The following is an 18,276-nucleotide window of genomic DNA, read 5'->3' on the forward strand; positions in this document are numbered from 1 at the left end:
ACAAATGCTTTGCTGCATACCTCGGTTGTAACGAGTGGTTATTTCAGTCAAAGTTGCTCTTCTATCAGCTTGAATCAGTCGGCCCATTCTCCTCTGACCTCTAGCATCAACAAGGCATTTTCTCCCACAGGACTGCCGCATACTGGATGTTTTTCCCTTTTCACACCATTCTTTGTAAACTCTAGAAATGGTTGTGCGTGAAAATCCCAGTAACTGAGCAGATTGTGAAATACTCAGACCGGCCCGTCTGGCACCAACAACCATGCCACGCACAAAATTGCTTAAATCACCTTTCTTTCCCATTCTGACATTCGGTTTGGAGTTCAGGAGATTGTCTTGACCAGGACCACACCCCTAAATGCATTGAAGCAACTGCCATGTGATTGGTTGATTAGATAATTGCATTAATGAGAAATTGAACAGGTGTTCCTAATAATCCTTTAGGTGAGTGTATATATATATATATATATATATATATATATATATATATTGTAGAATGGCAAATATGGTCACCAATACTGTAATGCAGTTTGATACTGAATTTATTGATTTTTTTTTTTACTGTACTGTAATTAACAGTATACTGTATTGTATTGCATACAAAGTTTGTATTCAATTCTTTGGTATTTGAACTTTTATTTTCAAGTGCTTTTTATCTACTGCAAGATCACTTTACAGAAGTGTAATGAAAATAAACTTTTCTTAAAGCTTACTGTTGAATTTCACTGTATATGCACCCCTATATTTTGTTGTATACGGTAATAGACATTAAACTGTAAAATGATTCCTAATTGCCAAAAGGAGGTTTTTGTAACAGTTATTCATTGAGTTATGAATTGATCTCACTAGTGTTCTCTAGGCAGTGGATCTGTGTATTTGTTAGGTTTTGTGTGTCATCTGAGGCCAAAGTTTGGCTAAGTTTTTGACTAACATATTTGAATTTGAAGTGGAAGTTTGAGGTTTGTACAAGCTGGTGTGTGGTTTTGAGATTGTGTTGTGAGAAAATGGTGTATTGTTTCATCAATTGTGTGTTAGCAATCAAGAAAAACTGTGATAAGAACAGCTATTAATCATGACGTAGACTCCAATAAAACTGTCATCTGTCATCCTGCTGAACAGTAAAAAATTGACCAAATTTATATTATAAAATGGCTTTTCCAACACCAATTGTTGCTCACTTTTGACCGTGTTGTGATAATGAATAAGGGACGTAACATTGCAAATGTATGAAAGGCAAAAGTAGAACACTCACACTTATGTGAAAAAAGTATTTACAGCCCTATGACATTTTCAGACATATGAGTTGCGATGTGTCACAGGCAGATGTTTATGATGAAAAAACAACAGGTGACACTGAAAGCCTGTTGCCGTCGCATGTGCCAATTACCCTGAGAGCAGAATGAATTATAAATGCCTTTGTAATGCCACAGTCCCTTTCATTTAAACCTGTTGGCACAAAATGAGATGGTTATTTAATGATTTAAAAAGATGGTTTCAGTACAAGTGAGAAAAAGAGAGAGAGAAAGAGGGTTAGCAGGAGAGAGAGAGAGAGACTAAGTGAATAAAGCGACAAATGTTCCATAAGCAAGCTCATAATAGACCCCTCATTTCCAATACACTACACTGGTAAAGGCTGATGTATGAGGAGATTACAATAATTATCCTCATAAATGACAAGGGTAATTTCCAGCTGCACATGCCCATGCTGATTGTGGCTGTCAGGTGTAATGCGCTGACCTCTGTCATCACGCCTGCTTGAGAGGTCACAGGTTGTTGGGACACAGTTGAAGTGATTCTAAGGAGGAAACAACAGTTCGCATTGGTTTATGAGACTCCCTCAAGTACTCTGACTGGAAACCTCTGAAGGCATCTAGGTACCTGGCATTTGTCCCAGCTGTGTCTCCTTTCCCTGATCTGTTCTGTGTATTTAAGCCCTGTGTTTCAGTCTGTTCCTGGGTCTGTCGTTTGTTGCGTTATGTTTGGTTGTTCTGTTCTTGTTTCTTGTGATCCAGTTTATGAGTATTAGAGTTTGTTTAAATAAAAGCTGCTGCAAGTAGATCCTGCATCCTTCCCTGCTTCAACCTGCAGCGTTACAAACTCGCCCGTGCGCGTCGTCATATCCATAAATAGATGCTGCGTCCCAATTTGCATATTGTCTGTCCTAAATAGTATTCGACATTAGAATTAGTGTGTCCCAAATCGTAGTATGTTGAAATGAGTATTCCAAAGACACACAGATGGTCTACTAGGCTACTTTTTCTGGTTAGAATCCAAAGTGCAGATCTGTGCATACTCTAATGGCTATTATTGCTCACAACTCATTGCTCATTGGATGAGGATACAAACGCGAATAAGAAGTGTTAAACTACAAACATGATGGATGTGTGTGTCCGACGGTAGGTTTAGATAAAGGGGTATGAGTGATTAAAAATCAGTATCTAACCTGACGAAAATATAGCCTATTTATTCAATGTTATCCACATTATATTTCCACTGCAACAGCATTGTGAACTTTTATAAAGATACATTTGGTCATTAACTTTTAAATGCATCAATATGCAAATTGTAAACACGGGAGCGTTTTCTCTGCATGAAAGACCCACGACTGGCAGATCAACATGCTACTACATTTTTCTCCGAAACAGTAGGAAATTATGTGGAGGATTTTAACAAGAAGATTGACAGGACAATTTAAACTGTGACAGGATGCATTTAACTAGCAACAGTAAAAAGATTATGAGGTAGTATGTACTACTAAGTAGTATGCTTGCCTACTATTCTGGTACACACTCAAAAGTATGTACTTTTTCCTTCACAAAAATGGAACTGTACTTTTTATTTATTTTTTTAAAACAGCCGAACTGAGGAGAGTCTGCAAAAAGAGAACGCGACAGAGCTTGTAATAAAATGAGAATAAACATTGGCTTGGCTTTTCAGAGATGGCAAGAACTGAGGAATTTGAAATGTTGTAAAAGCATCACGTTTGACATATAATTGACATATATGTAGCTCTCTAATAGTTGATTGTAAAGCATTATCTATTGTGAAGGGTCATTTCATTATGATTGTTGTAACACTGTGCTGGAATTTATTTTCAAGGAAGTACCGTGTCTATTTAGCCTGGGTTTCCCCATGCTGCCTTGCGCGCAGCGTGATTTTATTCACGCTGCTAGGCAGCCTGGACACCATGGACCAGATTTTCCCCTCAAAAAGGGAACCAATCACAGAACGGGGAGGGAGCAGCAAGACGATGACGACGTCTATGCGACACACTTAAGCAGTTTGTTTATATCTATGGATCCAACATGGCAGCAGACGCGAAGTTACCTTTCGATGCAGCCTTAGATAGTGTTCTAAGTAGTTTAGTTCCTGAACTCCATCGTGTACACACAAATCTCTGACCCATCGTCTTCTTCCTCGTCGAATTTCTGTCGCTCTACATACGTCATCTGGTATAATTGAAACGATTGGCTATGAGCTACGTACAGGCGCATTTGATAGACATTCGTAGCGCCCAATAAACGGCTCTGGGCATTCGTAAACCACGCCTCAAATATGAGAAAATTAACATGTGGTTCCCAGACCACGTCTCAATGAGACGAGGTCTGACGTTAGCCAGGCTAGTGTCTATTCACTAGTTCACACTTACAAATAAGTCAGATAGAATAAATGCGTATTTGGCGTGCTGTCCGAGGAGAGGGCTCCGGGCTCGGTATTCGGCCCGAACCCAGAGTACTCCCCCCGTATTCCTGGCTGTAAAGATTGAGCCAAGAGTGAGGAGTCGGGGTGGTGGAGGGATGCTAGAAAACTGTCAAGGAATATTAGGTGAGTTGACAGAGTGGATATATATATACTTCTTGTCATGCTGATTAGGGTAGACATAATTGTTTGATGACGAGTAGATTGGATTGATTATTTGAACGTGCTCCTCCCGAACTTTGTTTATAAAACATCATTTAATGGGTAATTCTGTATATCTACAGTATACAAAAATCAGCTATAATGGTAAAAAATCTACTATAATATAATGAACGTTTCTGTGATTTACTTAGAATGCATGGCTGTCAATGGAGAGCGAATAGAAATATTAGCAGAGACTAACTGTCTTATGCTAACCAGCCAAACCCCTTGGGTAGTTAAATCTAATGTGAATTCACTTAGTAAATCCACATGTAATCTCAACTATCCATTCCAATAATGGTAAAACAATTACATTCCAGGGGAATATTGAATGAAATCTGCCAATTTCTTTTGACGCAAAGCATTAGTTGTCGAGTAAGCACAACAATAATTAATGTTTTTACCATCTTCACATTTGCTAATAAAGCAAGATTTTATACAATAACAAGATAAAATGTATAGACAGCGCAAATTGATGTTAATGAATTAGACAATCACTACACATTCATTTACTCACAAGTGACCAGATACTTGTCTGTGCATCAGCAACTGTTAGCCCATGTCTAATTCAAACACTGTTTAGAGCTCTTTTCTTCCTTTTATAAGTATAGATGAAGTTCATTTTGAAAAGATGAGTCACTGTTCAAGTACTTGCATTTTCTGTTGCTGAGTATGCACTAGAACCTTGAGGAGATGAAGCATTATACGAACTATAATTAAAACAATTCATCATTCTATCAGGCCATGGTAGACATATTCCATCCCATTAGCCTTGTTTTAAATATTTTTGTGTAGCTTTGTATTGAAAAAAGCATCTTAGGTTCAGCCTGGAAACAAATAAGAGCATGGATCCAAGCAAGAACTAGCAATTTTGCACAGAATCCAACGAAACTAACAAAAGGATATTTACATTCACATATTCAGAGCCTCAGAAACTGGTCTCTGAGCAGCCCAGTAATGCTTGCTGTACCATATAATGAAGTGCATCCTGATAAGACGCCAGACAGTACTGTCACTTTGATGTGGAACGGGAGCACTGTGAACACAAAATACATATCCAGGATCAATAATACCAATGAAGAAACAGAAGGGGACAAAATCACACTTTTGACTGAGACTTTAGGCTATGAGAGAAAAACCTGCTGAAATATCACACACATCCTGTTGTACTTCAATGTACAATACAACAAAATAAACCCCATAAACACGCTGTTGGGTGGTTATTTCGAGAGCAGGCAGAATCATGTGAAGGAGTAAATCAGGTGTTGGCATTAACACTGTAATATGTCTTTCTCATTCACGCAAGCCAATCAGGTGACCTAAAAATACAAACAACAAGGATGTAAAGAACAATGTAAAAATTTTTAATCATTGTCAGCTTTGGTATTTACACTTCTCAAGAATCTCTATAAAGTCTCTGAAACTACAAAAGCGTCTGACAAGGTAATCAGCAGTATCACCCACCTTTCCATTTGCCCAGCTTGAAAAATAAATTACTACAATCAAGACAATCCGTTTCACAGCATATCATTTTCCCCATGGTTTAACTGTGTCATAAACTGACAAACAAACAAAAAGAAATAGTCTTTGCAGCCTCACGGTTTTCCTGTAATAGAACAGGATTTCTTATTTTTCTCCAAGAATTTATTGGTGTGTCGACTACCTTTGGGTCAGGTGTCAGAAAACAGAAAGAAGGGGTAATCAGCGCATTGACCAGGGGCCTCAAAATGTGACATAATTCCTGACACTTCAATTATTTTCTGCTTAGTCATCAAAAGTTTGTGCGCTAGGGTAGACTGAAACTTGGGCCGTGTCCACAAGTTACAAATGCCTGCATCCGCTCCTATGTTAAAAATAAGGTTTATAGTCAGGGCCAGAAGCCATTTACGGTATACCTCAAAATATCTGTGAAACATTTTGTAAATACACATTTTAAAATAATTTAATTTATTTCTGATATTTGTTCTACTGAAATCTGAAATTATAGAAGTAAATGCATGTATTTTTTCCACTCCTCATCTGTTCCTATCTTTTTGATACTGCAAAGTTTTTAAGAATTCAGACAATTGGATTTATTGAAGTTTGGTGCAACTTTAGGGCTATAAATTCAACTCCATTATACCTGTGTCTACTTGAAATGCACAATGTTGAGCGTGCTTAATGCATTTTTGGTGTGTTTTCTGTGTCTGATTATAACTGGGTGTCCTGTTGTTTGTAATCAGGGTAGATATTATTCAATAGTCTGTGGTTAAACTAATGTCAAGTTGAATTCTACCCTAAAGCTGTGATTGCTGCACCTGAGCACCATTTCTCGCCATTGCCACCTCACTCTCCGTCATTGGTGCAGAGCTGCGTGTCAGAGCCACTGATTTGGCAAACGGCCACAGGCCCGCAGGAGAACGGAAATGGCCATATGGGGACTTAAATCTGTGAAAGATGCATCAAGGACTAAATCGAAAGAGTAATGGCAATCTGACATCGGGGCGAACCTCAATGCGGGGGGATTCAGCCTCGATTTATCACAAGTAATTTCCCTATCATTAGCTGTACTGTTTAAAAGGCCATACAGCTGCAGCTGGAGACTCATGGTCGTTTTCATTTGGCTTCACATCAAAGTTTTCCCCTTAATCTTTCTTTCTTAATTCATCACCTTAACCTCAAGATCACTCATAATCAATAACACATTGACATTTATGTATAGATATCGCAGCGGTCCATCACTTGATTAGCTGTGATTGATATTTGAGGCAATACTGAGACCCAAAACACATAATAAAGTGTACTTAATGCCAGACTGTGGGGACATGTCAATGAAGACGAACGCTAAATCACAGTCTTTAGCTGTTTACACGTGTCTTGTGATGTATTTGATACGGTAATCAAATGGACTTAGTAAGTTTTAGTTTATTTGAGTAATAGCCAATTAGTAAGGTTCACAGTCTACTACTTGGCTTTGACACATGCTATTTATTTACAGTCAAGTTTTAAGAGAATCTGCATATCCCTGTGTTTATGGCATTTCTGGTTTACGCCACTGATTTATTTTCTCAAACATGCAGAAATCTAATAAGAAAGCTGGAAACAGGCTTACAATTGTATATAAAAGAGAAAATATACTTCATCACAATGCAATGCCTTTAGATCTACTTTCTCTCAAAATAATGTTTTTTTATGCAAAATAGTTTCATAACTCAGAATTATAAAATTTCATATACAGAAAGAATTTCTGCACCGCTGACACTTAACTTATGTTGTTGTTTCTCTAACCTTCTCACAGCGAGATTCCCTCATTCATCACCATCATTGACCTTAAAGTTGAAGTGCTTATTTTGTCAGTGTTAAAATATTTTCTCCTATCCAGGCGTGTGAAGACACAATAAGCCATTTGTAAGTTGATTTCCTCTTTAAAAGTGTAAACAATGTTGAGATATCACAATTGCTTAGTTCATTTCAGCACCGCCACAGGAACGTTGGCTCAACCAATGGCGTGAGTTTGAATCTGTTCCGTTGACCAATGGCAGACGACACACTTCAGCTTTAATTTTATAATTCTGGATCCGCTTAAATGGCCCGCACTGGAGAATAGCTAATCACTATATATTTTTTTATATATTTTTGAATTATAAATGAAAGTACTGAGTTTTGATTTATTCATACATTAATGTACATATATGTCTATATGTACATATATGCATTTATGTATTTTTAGGCATTTTGAGTCAAATAAATGTGATTTATTTTTATATAAACACTTTTTGATTAATTTCTAAATCAGACTGTCCAGATAATATAAAAACGAATGTAATTCAGTTTCATTTTCATTTAAAAAAATGTGTAGTTCCCTGATTTTTTTCACTGGTAATTTACATCTCAGTTGATAATAATCAATAACAACCTTGATTTTGGGAGACAGATGTGAATAATGTATTTTTGTGCACTCTCTGTATCATGGGTGTTGTTTCAGTTGCTCATCTGGTGTTTAGACACACAATAGCCTTTTCACACGTCACAAAACTATCCTCATTCTAATCATGTTGTATAATGAGGGTGCAGTCGTTTTGTCTGTGTCTTGACTGTGATGACTTCATTACAGCAAATAACATGAAATTCTCATTCCTTCTGCAGCAACGAATCTTTTACACTCTCTAAAGATGAACCATTCTTGCTCTGCTCCACAAGTGGCCTGTCTGTGATTGAGATATTTAAAGCACACGTCTCACAGGTCAATTCTGCGCTTAAACAAGACGGTCAATATTGCGTTTAGTGGCCCTCCCTCTTTCCACAGTCCATTCTCGGTAATTATAGCACAGAGTCAGGATATGACAGAGTCATTGCAAAGCTAATGAGCTGCTGCTACAACAACCACTCTGCTTGTTAGCAGACTATCTGTGATACTGACTTGCACAAGCACAATGTCAAAGGAGAGCTTTTAGCAAACGCTGCTTTACTTTCATTTCCCTTAATGCTGAGGCCAGCGTGAATCTGGATCTGTTCCCCTGATAAACACACTTAGTCAAAGAGTAATTATGCTAATTTTGGAGCAGCAAACAGCATGGCTTGCAATAACATGTCGACACATTTGTTGTTTTCAAATTATCATGAAAATAATTACCCAAATTTTGGATAACTCTCAAAGACAATACCACGGTGATTTAGTGCGCACTGCACCGCTGAACAGCAAATGCTCAGATGATGCGGTAATTATCAAGCTCCGTGATTCAGTTTACTTGGCTAATAATTTCACAAAGAGAGGCAATTTAAATAGAGATTTTTGTGGTTTCAAATATAATGAAGTTCCTTGTGCTGTGCACCAGACAGGTTTACTACACTGACACCAGCAGCAATCATTTTAAACTTTGCTAAGAAATCTAAAACTCAAAGATATCCTGGTATTACAAACATTTTAGTTGAATGGGACACAATTAATTAAAGTAATTAATTAACATACTAGTCTGAATGTAAAATAATTGATTGTGATTGTATTGTGAAGCTAATTGTGAACCGCTTTGACTTAAATTAGGATAAAGAACATTAAACCGCACCACTGAAAGATCATAAATTTCAATAAAAAAATGTAAAGATTTATTGCGAGAAATTAAATGTTTGGAAACAAAGATATTGTTAGTTACTATGTTTACATTAAGCACGACTCAATCTCTTTTCGGATCTACCTAAAAATATCTGATACTGTAGATATAAAACGCACGTTAATCCCAGGTGTGAAGTGTTCCCAGTGCTAAAAACTGTGGACAGCTTCTACTGAAACTACCAGAGTTGGGATCATTTTATCTTGTATTCTCAGCACTGAGTTTAAATGGCATTAGAAACGGCAGGATTGTGTCCTCTGTCCCCTTATAAGCCCCTTACGAGGACTCTGTCCCTCCTCCTGAACTGGTCCCCTCTGTGATAGGCAGGGTCTCTATGGTTACAGGCATCCTGCATCCCTTCTTCATGTCTGTGACATCTAATTTTCTCAGCTCTCGCTGTAGTGAAGGGTGCGCTGAGAGGGATAATGATATGCTTTTAGCCAGTGCTGACTAGCAATGCAGTCACAGCACACAAACACATCAGGCGTCATTAGTAGCTGTTGAGCACGAAATCTAAAACTTAATTCTTCTATGCAGCTTATTCTGTCCTCCTCCAACTCAACATGACCTTTGAGACATTGACACGGGTTTGATTCTGTGGCTTGTTTCGTTATTTGTGTCTATGAGAAGGCAAATAAATGTTTACTCCCTTCAGACCTTTAATCTGATGGAATAATACAGGCTATGAAAATGCAAGGCAAACTTCTGATACCACAGATTGCATTAAAAATGTTTAAAAAAAAAAAGATGTTTCAAAATAGTTAAACAGATGTGCTCTTTTTTCCTGATATATTTAAAGGAATAGGTCACCAAATACTATGAATATTCTGTTATTTACTCATCATGTTATTTGTATTTTTTATTTTCTAGTAATTTTTCCTATATATTATTTTGAGGAAAAAACTAAATTCCAAGGTACAAAACTATCAAGCAACAAGACCATCACTAGAATAAATGACTGTACGCAAAATAAACTAAAAAATACACGTCCACAGTCATGAGAGACATCAAGAATAGCTGGTTTCCATTCCGCCGGAAACCAGCCAGTCTGGTGGCCAGAAACAGGTGGCCAGTCCATCACAGGGAATAAAGTACTCTTGCATAACAATGAATTGTTTGAGTATTTTACCATATAAATTGCACATCCAACACTATGATAGAGTTGCAATTCATGCTTGAATTAGACGTGCCAACAACTTCCCACTCGCTCTGTTCTTTTCTCATCAGAGAAGCAGAGAGTGCGTGCTGGAACAATAACACATAGTTCAACATGAACTATATGAGCAAATACGTCGTGACCTACACCTGAGGGCACCTGAGCCAACTACAGCACAATGAAGGGCAAATAACTCTATGAACAATGACTTGAAATAATTCAGAAACACATATTTATAGATTTTTTGATCACCATTGGCAATATTTCCCTCTCCACAAATGGCATTCAAGTTCCTTCGTGTTCTTCCTTCTCAAATGTCTTAGTTACTCACCCATGGTATATGTATGTCTGTTCAGTATCCTACTTGCAAATGTCACCACAGAACCAAATCAAGATTTATTGATGATGATAGAAAACATTGCTGCTGGCAATAAAAGCAAACACACAGACAACGCAGAACTAATGAAGTGAGAGCACTCCCAGTTGCCCCCTGACCATGTGACAAAGATCTAACATCGAGTGCAATGCCATTTACGTAGCACTGAAACATTACTCACCACTCGCCTGCGGATAAAAGAAAGTCTATCAAGAGAAAAGAAACAAGACATTTGGATTAGGGCCTTAGTCTGGTTGTCTCAGTCAAACCATATTAGATTTGCTCGATAAACATGGCAAAACAAACTGCCAATCATTAAAAAATATATAAATGCCCGTTGCTATCATTTTATCTAAACAGTGTTATTGCAATTGAAGAGAGCGTGAGCATCATAATAAATAAGCAGCATTCACACAATCGCTTGGAGGGGAAGGTTTCAAAAATGAGATTTCAAAAAATTCTACTCTCATGTTTCCTGAGGCAGACTCAACATTTGGCATTTGCTCCTTTCATAGACACAATTTAACTGTGAGATATAATAATGTCTAAATTAAAAATAAATATGGAGGTGGCATTATGAATGTGGATAGCTGTTCAATTATTGATTAACAAGAACATCCCTGTAGCTCAACTGGTAGTGCATGGTGCTGGATTCATGGATTCAATCCACAAGGGAACATAACCTACTGATAAATGTGTATATAGAGAGTTTCTTTGAATAAGTGGGGCTTTGTGTCAAACAACTTTTTATTCAGCATTTTATTTTATTTTTTTCAGTTATCTAAATATCCCTTATGCAAGATAGCAGGGATGTGCCCGAAGCCGTATGCCTTATTCGGAAAGGCATAATGGCTTCAAAATGAATGGCTCATGGCTCGGGACCCGCTGCTATCAAGGCAGCGTGGCGACTTCGGCCATGGGGTTCATAGGCTGTTTCGGTGAAGGCGACGTGTTTGAGATGGACGAAAAAAATATTTCTCGTGCTCTTCACTGACTCAGAGGACCCTGTTCTGGATCTTGAAGCTCGCTCAGTGAATCAGAACAAGGGTCTCATGCTATCTGAGTCTGATCTAATCTTAGGCAGAGCAACTTCTTCAGTCTGGCCAAATAAAAACTGGATTGACCCGATGAGAGGCAATTGGTCATGCGTACAAAATTGAATAACCACTTCCTCACTTCCACATGTGAGTATAGCCTCCCTGCCGCCATTTTCCGTTCTGAAGGTTCCCTTTGCGACAGATGTGGACTCAACCCCAGAATCTTGTGTACTTCAAGGTTGATCCAAGTTGGAGTTGCGCTCAACTCCAGTGTTCTGTGCTTGTACACAGCCTTTTGGGCAGGCTCTTTCTTAGGGCGTGGTGGTTTTGGTACAGAAGTTCCCATAGCGTCAATACGATGACGCAGCGTCAAAGTTCATTTCAAAAGGGAACGTCTCAGGTTACTTATGTAACCCGGTTCCCTGTGAAGGGAAAGAGACGCTGCGTTGTGTTGCCATGCCCCTGCCCCTGCCCACTGACAGCTTCTTCAGACAAATTGTATCTAATAACATGCATTTCAGGTGTCTATTTATGGACTCAGTGACGCACTACGTCACATCACGACGTCCATAAAGCTTGGCCAGTCGAGACTTGTCGTGCTTCAGACACCGGTTTACACGGAAGCATTCCCCATAGCATCATCTCATGGCACAGCGTCTCGTTCCCTTCTTAGGGAATCGGGTTGCATACGTAACCTGATGCGTTCACTTCGCAAGCAAAATTTGTTCTTTCTCTTCTTTACTTGTGGATAAACCTCAGTAAATTTAATTATATTATGCTTAAAAAACAAGAAAACATGATAAATTACATTAAATTTAGACAGCTCATTATAATAAATGTAAATAAGATAAAAATATCTACTCTCTAAAAACAAGCCTTGTGCAATTTTGATTCTCAGTAAAAAAATTCTTAAGGGTGTTAGATATTTTATTGCAAAACGAATGCTGAAAAACACTGATGAAGACATTAACTTTTTGCTTTAAATGTAAAACAATCTATACATTTTATGATCTAAAGCGGATGTTTTGGTGATTTTGCTTATACAGCTCTTATAAAGACACATTAATGAATCATTATATTGACCCATGTTTGACTGAGACTGTCGTCTTTTGTATTTTGAGGACAGCCTTTCATATGAAGTTTATAAATAGAAAATAACAGAACATTTAGACCCAAAACAGTGACCTCAAGTCATCTTATGTGGTTTTGTGCTTACAAAAATACTTAACCTAATTTTATTTTAAATTCCGTTGTTGATGAGTCAATCCTTCCTGTTTTTCAGCTTTTAGTTCATTAATTCTAATTGTTTATTTTCATACAGTATTTACTAGAAATACTGAAGTGAGTCAGATGTGTATTTCCGAAAGATAAATATACACACAGTACACGTGAATTTCAAATTCATGTTCAGGTGGGAGCATGCCTTCAGATCAAAGGCAAAGCAATCAAAATGCTTTGCTTACCAGCAGCAGCTTTGATGTCTCCTCACAATGCTCCGAGGGCACTTGTATAATGGACAGTTTTTCTTTCGCTTCACACAAATCTTTGTGCAAATAAAACATATCCTAGAGTCATCTATTTGAGTCAGTCACAGTCCATTCATCTGTTGGCTAAAAAAGGCAGAAAGAACAAAAAGATAGATTATACTGTAATAGATACTGTGCCATTAGTCATTTGACATCTCGTGGAATGGCCAAACTCATATTGCATCATAACATAACATTGAATTCCTCATGTGTTTGTTGTCTCTTCATGTCCCTTCATTGTTCATTATTCCTTTACCTAATTAAATTTGGCCCCAGCTGACTTTTCGAGCAAACTGAAAAGATATATGAATGCCATGCCTGGGACTCAGTTTAATAAGATATTGCATTATCATACACCTCTGTTGAATAACAACAATGATCCCACTAAGTGATTCAATTATTTTTAAAGGCCTGTTGGAGTGCATAACAATATATTAAGAATTATTCTTGCAACATATCTTAATAAATAAATGAATGTGCTCTCATAATCTTTAACCAAGCAGCAACATTTCTTCTCTTCCCTGATGACGTGTTGATTGGCAAGGGCGATCTAACGATCCAATCAATTTCCAGTGGACAAAGTCAAGCCCCGCCCTACATTTTTTCTTGGTAGAGAAGCCATTCCACTTGAATATACGTCACAATAGGGAAGAAAAGACTATCGCAACTTCCATTTCATGCCAATTTTAAACTTACTGTGGACAGTAAAAAGTCAGATTCACTCTGTGCAGAATTTCTACTGATGTCTATATAGAGATTGTTAAGTATCTGTCATCAATATTGTGAGAGAAGAGCAAACAGTTTACATTGTCACCATCATCTGGATTCAACCTTTGCTCGTATTGAAGAATAGAGGAATATTGAGGTCATTGTGACCCTAGCGCTACAGCATCAAATATCTACTGAAGACATAATTTTCTCTTTCATTTTATAAAGTGATCTCTTCAGCTGTGTGTAGAACAGCTGCCAATGTGTCACACACACAGACATGCAACGGCATAGTTATAACCTATACAGTTTGAACAATTCATTCACTTTTTTTCTCACTCTATGCTTTCAGCTCACTGAGATTTCAAAGCAAACATGAAGTACTTATGCATATGGTGTTTTCTTGTTTGCATGTGTTGCATTTGTCTTAAACACTAATGATTTACAGAACACAATAAATGACCATGATATTTTTGTCTTGTATTTTGGACATATTCATGGAAAGGACGGTAAGAGAAGTGATAGGAAATCCAGGAGGCACATGAGCTGATCGCTATAGGCCATGGCTCCAATGCATTTTCCCATTTTCACTGTTATGCCATTCATTACGCCAACTAGTTTCACATTCAAGAGCAGTGACGCATTTACGCACGTAACTCGGCACTTATTTATGCTGATATAGTTTGAATAACCATGTATGCCTCCACTTGGAGGACAAATAATTAAACTACTGATGGCCTATTGCATGTGTTTACAGCTAGAACTAGTGTTTAGATTTTTTTTCTGTTAAAGCTAGATTGCAGCATTGGCAAATACAAGTGCCATTAAAATGGGACAAAAACTTGATGTATGCACTTGAAGAACAGAAGTGTTGTTCAAAATACAGAAAATGCCTGTATTTTAAGGACCATTTTCCCCTTCACACGTATCTCATCTGCATTTGTTGAACAAAAAAGGCAAACCGAAAGATACATTTTAGTAATGCATTGAATTTACCAGCAAATAATTATTAGACAAGGGTTTAGTGACTTCAAGCACACCCTCTCATCAACCGCAAATACATATAATTTACTGACAAAGAAAATTACCACCACAATGTCAATCAATTCATCTGGTGCATTAAGTGTTAAACAACCACGGCTTGTGAAAGTGCCATTCAGACGAGACTGTAATAAATAGACTTTACGTGATTTCTTCTTTTGGGAAAACATTTATATGTAGGACTATTACATAATCTGTAATACATCTGGCTCCATGATCAATTACATTTATTTATCAGTCAGTAAACATATTGTAATTTGATGCTTTTCTCAATGTTGACCACAGTAAATGAGACATCTTTTATAAAAAAGAAACTATCTTAACCATGCTTTATTCTTTTTTTTTAATGCTGAAAAACAACAAAGGTCCATAAATATCTTAATCGATCAATAAATAAATAAATATAATCATCAATGTCTTTAACAAACAGACTGTGTCAGAGTAAGTCCACAGAGATCTTTCTTCAGACACTGGAGATGGTATGTACAGTGGAGGTCTACACAGTTCATGTCAGGTATCAGGGAGGATTGCGGGATCGTTGCAGGACTGGTGCCGTTAACACGATGTGAAGGTCTTCCAGAAGAAGTTTTTGCAGGGGGCTTTGCGGTCGCGCTGTGGCAGCTGTGATAACCGGTTGTAGACGGCCCGTTCTTCCAGACGGGACTCCAGGGGCTCCTCCGCATCCATGGGGACCGACGCTATCTCCCCAGCCAGCACACTGTTGTCTACTCCATCCAACAGCCCAGAGATCAGCTTCAGGATCAGCTCCTTACGCTCTTTACTCAGCTCCTTATAAGAAAGAAACTCGACTTGAATTAGAATGCAAGATTTTTAAAAGGTTTCAGCTATTCACAATAATATGGCTACTGAAATGACCCCAGAATGGTCTGTTAATTGGATGGCAAACATCAAGATGTGTCTAAAATACATGCATCTGCTTGGTAAATCCATAACAATGAAAAGCACAGAAAGCTCATTGCAGCCACTCACCCTACTTTGTGCCAGGTTCCTCTCCTCCACTGGAAGCAAAGCTGTTGCTCTGACACTATACAGCACCAGCAAGAGAGACACAAGGCTGGCCAAAAGCTGCATGCTGACAAAATAGTTGAAGTTAAAGTGCGTAGAAAGGTCAGTCAGAGAAGCGAAGCAGGAAACTTTGAAGTCCTTGTAGCTCCTAGTGCAGAGTAAAGCTGGAGAGATCTTGGTCTTTGAGAGCTTCAGGTGGCAGGATCCTTATATACCTCTCGTTCCAGTCCCCTACTGACGCAGCGGTTGGAGGACGGAGGGGAGAGGGTGGGGGAGTGGGAGGCTTAGGAACTGACAAAAGCATTGAGTAGTTTAACCCCCCAACAAACCAGACGTTGTGCCGGTGGGGAGGACTGCGCCACCATGCCCACGTCATAGCTCTAAAAATGGTCCTGATTTTAGTTAAAGCGGATGCGAGGAGAAAAAACACTGATGACGACGGCTCTACCGATAACGTGAAGTGATTCTGAAAAGTTCTTTCATTGTTTATGCTAATTATCTATGAGGTGCGAAATGGCAGGCAGGCAGCGAATCATGTTTTAGAAAGTACACGGTTAGACGTACGCTGTAATTACGTGATGTTCTCACTTAGCTGCATTGTGATATCAATACAAGGAAATCAAACTAACCCATTTTGTTGTGTACAGTCAGTGGCAGTTTGCTCTCGTTCCAGCGTGTAATTGAGCACAACTCCTCCCTCCTTCTCCTTCAGATTGCCATTGAGCCGTCTGGCACCCGGAACAGCTGAGAAAAAGTCTTCGGGAAAAGAAGACGCTTTTGATCGGCAGATGAAAAGGGGCTGAATAACAAGAATTAAGTCTTTTATGGAAACGTAACCGCAGATCTTCCCGTGTAAGAATATCAAGTGAGACAAACATTAACACAAAAAGCAAAAGAGATTATGGCTCAATACTCAACGTTGGCTCAATAGTCAATACTACAGCAGTAAATCTTATGAAAAAAGCTAATATAATGTAAAGATAAGTTAATTGCATGGAAACCGGTCTCTTAAGGTATAGATTTTTTTCAGTAGTCTTTAAACAAAGCCCATTACAGAATAATAACAATTTTCTTCTCTTTAAAAAAGCAATGAGGCACTTACAATAGAAGTGATTACAGCCAATCCATAACATGAAAATACTCACGATTTCAATAGAATAGGTACTAGACATAAACAATCTGTATGTTATCATAATTTCAGATTGATAAAATCACTTACTGAACATTTCTGTGTAAAGTTATATCCAATTTTATTTACAACTTTGTTGCCGTGATAACATAACTAAAATTACTATAAAATTGTGAGAGCTCAAACAAACAATACATTAGTTTTAACAGAGGATTTATGCTTTTATGAAATTATAAGATTCACATTTTTGCTTTTAAAAAAAATCCATGGATTGGCCCATTCGCTTTTATTGTAAGTGTCTTACTGTAACAAGTAAAAAGGGATCAATTGAAATACATTTTCTTGCTCAGCATTAAGCTACAAATTCTGTCGATTGTAGGCTACTTAAGTTGTATTGAACCTGGAACATTCCTCTTAAGTTGAAACTTATAACATGAACATAGCAGGCATTGCATAAACCATGTTTGAATATTAAAGTCGGCCTGAAACGGAAATAGTGATCATCTTTTCTTCCCTATTGTGACGTATATCCGAGTGATACGCTTCTCGAACAAGAAAAAAAATTTAGGGCAAGACTTGATTTTGCCCATCGGTAATCGAAATTTTTTTCTTTCCTTTTTTGTCGTTTTGCTAATTGTTTGCTAACTCATCATTGCTGGAGCGATTATTGTCCCACCCTCACGCTGGTGAACATGTCATCAGAGAAGAGATATGAAGATGTTGTTGCAAGGGGAGGGGGTCGCATTAATTGAAAGAATAATAATAATAATGAGTACAGAAAAACTGCAATTTTCAGTTCACGGTGACTTTTTTTCTGCAGATAGCACTATACCAAAAGTGCTGTGCAGCATGCCTACGCAGTCTGTGTGTATTCACATTGTCTTCTGTAATTAAACCAGAATGAGAAATGGCAGCCTAGTTAGGCAGCAAAAATGAAACGCATGCTTTGGTCATTGGGTCCTGTTGTTCACATTCTGGTCAGCTTTCCTGGCACCCACACACCTCTTTGGATATGCATACACACACCCTGACTGAGTACATGTAGCTAGAAGCCCTAATACACGCGCTTTAGCACATTTTTCACAGCAGACAGATTAGGGCAGACTTCAGGGCCCGGGGCTCTGTAGAGATTAACACAGTGTTGAGATGAGCGGGTGCTCCCAGCCGAATTGTGATAAAGTGCGTTTGAAGAATTCATGCCAATTGACCAATGCAAAACACATCTGACGTTCACTTCCCAACCAACTTCAAACATATCTGGCGTCAGAGTAAAAATGCCAATCCCACATC

At 38.1% G+C, this 18,276-nt stretch overlaps 1 protein-coding gene across 1 annotated transcript; it reads right to left on the minus strand.

Annotated features, from left to right (window-relative positions):
- Nucleotides 1-14,840: 14,840 nt before the first annotated feature.
- sst6.1 (somatostatin family member 6.1) lies at nucleotides 14,841-16,051 on the minus strand. The gene is made up of 2 exons (XM_084429207.1): nucleotides 15,822-16,051; nucleotides 14,841-15,620 (listed from the first exon to the last, which is right to left on the minus strand). Exons 1-2 carry the CDS (start codon nucleotides 15,921-15,923, stop codon nucleotides 15,387-15,389), a joined length of 336 nt encoding a protein of 111 aa, XP_084285333.1. The 5' UTR covers nucleotides 15,924-16,051; the 3' UTR covers nucleotides 14,841-15,386.
- Nucleotides 16,052-18,276: the final 2,225 nt, after the last annotated feature.

This window comes from Rutilus rutilus (assembly GCF_951802725.1).
Source record: "Rutilus rutilus genome assembly, chromosome: 13".
Lineage (NCBI taxonomy): Eukaryota > Metazoa > Chordata > Actinopteri > Cypriniformes > Leuciscidae > Rutilus > Rutilus rutilus.